The sequence below is a fragment of the Centroberyx affinis genome, unplaced genomic scaffold, assembly GCF_046629955.1.
Source record: "Centroberyx affinis isolate AG114_WGS23_722 - 3 ecotype Tasmania unplaced genomic scaffold, CSIRO-AGI_Caff_v1 ptg009496l_1, whole genome shotgun sequence".
NCBI classification, from domain to species: domain Eukaryota; kingdom Metazoa; phylum Chordata; class Actinopteri; order Beryciformes; family Berycidae; genus Centroberyx; species Centroberyx affinis.
In genome coordinates, this window is record NW_027284551.1 from 6,350 (window position 1) to 10,000 (window position 3,651).

General features: G+C 45.7%; 1 protein-coding gene across 1 annotated transcript in view; it reads right to left on the minus strand.

The window, feature by feature from the left end:
• Positions 1-2,353: 2,353 nt before the first annotated feature.
• LOC139640496 (homeobox protein Hox-B5a-like) overlaps positions 2,354-3,651 on the minus strand; it is a 2,429-nt gene continuing 1,131 nt past the window's right edge. The window contains exon 2 of the mRNA XM_071514670.1: positions 2,354-2,733. Within this exon, the coding sequence (XP_071370771.1) occupies positions 2,486-2,733 (248 nt within the window). The 3' untranslated portion in view covers positions 2,354-2,485. The remainder of the gene's footprint in view (positions 2,734-3,651) is intronic.

The window sequence follows — 3,651 nt, forward strand, 5'->3', positions numbered from 1 at the left end:
TGGAGATAAAAACCCTCATCCGTTTGACATGTAAATGTCAAAGCTGGCTTCTTTTTTTATAGTAGTGGAGTAGTGTAGTTTGGCCCAAAGGGGATGAGGAGGTGGGGGTGGGGGGCAGCTTTAAAAAATATCTTAACACACAACAGAGGAGCAGGAGATAGCGGCTGTGTCCAGATGAGGCTCGTAGCAGGACAGAGAGCAGTGAAGCCCGGCCGGGTCCAGCAGCGTCAGCCGGTGAGTTTCAAAGTTCAGCTGCTTGTTTACTGTTGGAAAGTGGGAGCGAGTAAACTCATTTGAACGGGAGTGGCCTCCGTTTGGACGGAAAAGAGAGCTCGTTAGAGAAAAGTGACCAATTTGTTCGCTGCAGATAATTTGTTGTCTTGTCAAAGTTGGTGAGCGAGATGGAAAAAGGCCTGCGCGTGTGCGCGCGCGCGCGCGTGTGTGTGTGTGCCCGGGTCTGGCGTGTTTTGTGCTGCTTGTTGTTTCTGTTGGTGCAGATCATAAGCTGCGCTGTGATGCTGCTGATGTTCAGAGTGTCACGTTGGAAAGTGACGTTTCGGCCTCTGATGCGCTTTTTGTATTGGAAGCGCGGACGCGTCTTTACGCATAATGCGCACTTCTAGCCTTCAACACTTCAGTTTCCTCACTTTTTACTGCAACTCTGTTTGTGCATCTCAGACTGCTGGCTGGAAGCGACAGCTTGTTACTAATGTAACTGTAAAAATTGTTACATTAGTTACAGAAAATGTTACATTAGTAACAATAGTTTAAATGAGTTTACTAATGTGAGTATTGTAACATTCGTTTACATTAGTTCAGACATTAAAGTGCGCACAGGGATACGTGAAATATGGAAACGAATGCGCAAAATTCTCAGAACAACGAATAACAAACACATTCTAACGAATATTTTCGATTGTGGCGAATGCACGAGCCTGACTGGTGTCAGTGAGCCAGCTCAGGTAGTTAGCCCGGACTCACACACGGCTGAACCCGTGTCAAAGCGCACTATCCCGGGCCAAGTCTCTGCGCAGTTCGGCCTGTTAATGTGATATTCAGCTGCCTGGAGGTTTCCTTCACAGCTGAGCAGAAAACATTTGATCCTGATAAATTCAACACTGTTAGAAGGAGCAGTGACAAAGACTAGCACGAGAGAATTTGTTTGAACCCGTTTTAAACTCGTGTGTGAGTCGAGGAAGCTGCGCGGTTCCAGCTCAGGGTTTCTGAGACAGTTGGCCTGGGTTAGTGCGGGTTCTGCTTTAACCCGGGTTAAGAGTTTAGTTCAGGACCAGCCGGGTCTTGGTGAGTATGATGAGGAACTTTATTTTTTACTCCAAGAGAAGTTACAAACAAATACAAAAAGCTCATTGGCAAAATGCTGACAGGCCTAACAGGACGGTAGCCATTTCCCTCTCACACACACACACACACACACAGACACACACACACACACACACACACACGCACACGCACCACACATGCACGCACGCACACTGCCCAACTACAAATAGCCAACTGGTCACATTTAAAAATGTCAAATATATATATACATCCTTTCTGGAACATAGATATGATCCAATAATTACAATAATAATAATAATAATATACAATTACACTTTTTTGAATAATAGATCTATACACACATTATGAATGATACGGAGATCTAGGCAGGGCTGATTTTGTTTTTGTTTTTACTGACACACCTTCCCTTCTTCCTCCAATAAAAATAAAAATTGATTTGAACGAGAGAGAGAGAGAGAGAGAGAGAGAGAGAGAGAGAGAGAGCGAGAGAGAGAGAGAGAGAGATGTAAACTCAAACTAGTACGCTATACACGCGTTATAGGTCGTAAATAACTTACAATATCGCAATAAGAGCTCACATGCCACTTTTCTGGAAAGCATTTTTTTTTTTTTTACAAAACATAGCACTGGACACATAAATCGATATTTAGACAATAAACAACGGGACGGAATAGGCAGATAGGTAGGTAACGAGGTGGCTAGGTAGCTAGGTAGGAAGGTAGGAAGGTAGTTAGGTAGCTTTTTTCATCCTTTTTTCATCTCTCACCGTCCGGACAGGTATTTTAAAACGACGACAACACGGAGGAACACTAACTTTGTACCACAAGTACCACAGTCAGTTTTTACACCAACGACCAACATGCCAAACAAATAAAAAGTGCTGCGCTGCTGTACAGTACTCTGTTCATTATAGTGTTTTTTTTAACCTAGATTTGGAAACTGTTTGCAATAGAGCTATTCTTCTTCTTCTTCTTCTTCTTCTTCTTCTTCTTCTTCTTCTTCTTCTTCTTCTTCATTTTCTTATTTTTCTTCCTGTTTTCTTTGTTTTTCTTCCCTTTTTTTCTGCTGTTTTCTCTCGGTTTCCCTCCAGAGAAGCTCAGACTTGGTGTAACTTCTCCAAACAGATTGGCGCATGGATTTTTTTTTTTTATTATTATTATTATTTTGATTTGGATTTTTTTTTTCAGGGCTGGAAGGCGCTGCCGGCCGTGGCGAGGCTCATGCTTTTCAGTTTGTTGTCCTTCTTCCACTTCATCCTCCGGTTCTGGAACCAGATCTTGATTTGCCGCTCCGTGAGACAGAGCGCGTGCGCGATCTCTATCCGCCGCCGCCGCGTGAGGTACCGGTTGTAGTGGAACTCCTTCTCGAGCTCGAGCGTCTGGTAGCGGGTGTAGGCCGTCCGCGCCCGTTTCCCGTCGGGCCCCGTCAAATCTGAGGAGGGGGGGGGGGTAAAGATGGGTGTTAGGGAGCGTGTTTGGGTGCAGCAACATGTGAATAAACTGGTGGTATTTTAGCAGTAGGCTACACACACACACACACACACACACACACACACACACACACACACACACACACACACAGAGAGGCCCCCCACACACTCCTTTTCAGCCATAGTTCCCTCAGAAAGAAGGTGCGTAAAGGCAAAGAAAGTGCGTAAAGCTGTCCGTCAGCCTGCTCTCTGTCTGACAGGAATATTATTTCCACACCGCGGCTTCTCTCCCTCTGGGGGGAAAGAGCTGCTTTTATTTGTCACATTTGTGTTTTTCTTTTTACCCCAGCAGCCACCGTTCTCCACACATTCCCTAAACTTTTCCCCCCTTCACCATCACCCTCTTCCTCCCTCCTTCCTTTCTTCCCCTCTCGCTCCCTTCAGGGTTTTATTGCCCCGTCCTCTGCCTCACCTCCCTAATAAAGTTCCCACACGTAATAAAGCTTCACTTTTCAAAGGAGCAACAGCTTCCCAAAAGCCTTCCTGGCCTCTCTTTCTCTTTCTTTCTCTTTCTTTCCCACCCCGGCCCGTCTGCGCTCCTCAGCCTGTGGGGTTTGCAGGCTGGCGTTGCCTCTCCCTGACAGATTTATGACGCTTTTGTGGAATTTGCTGAAATAAAAAAGACAGGGGCAACCATGCGGCGTCCCCGGCCCGGGCAGGAGGAGAAGCAAAACGAATTACACCCCGATGCACTGAGCAAACACGCTAATACACACACTCACTAAGTTAACCAGAGGCCGGCCGACTGTCCCGTTTACTTTATCATTTCCAAATAAGAAAGACTTTAAACTATCCGACTAATTTCTGCATCTGTCTGCATCAAACCACCAAGCAAAATTAAACAGCTCGTTCCTGCCACA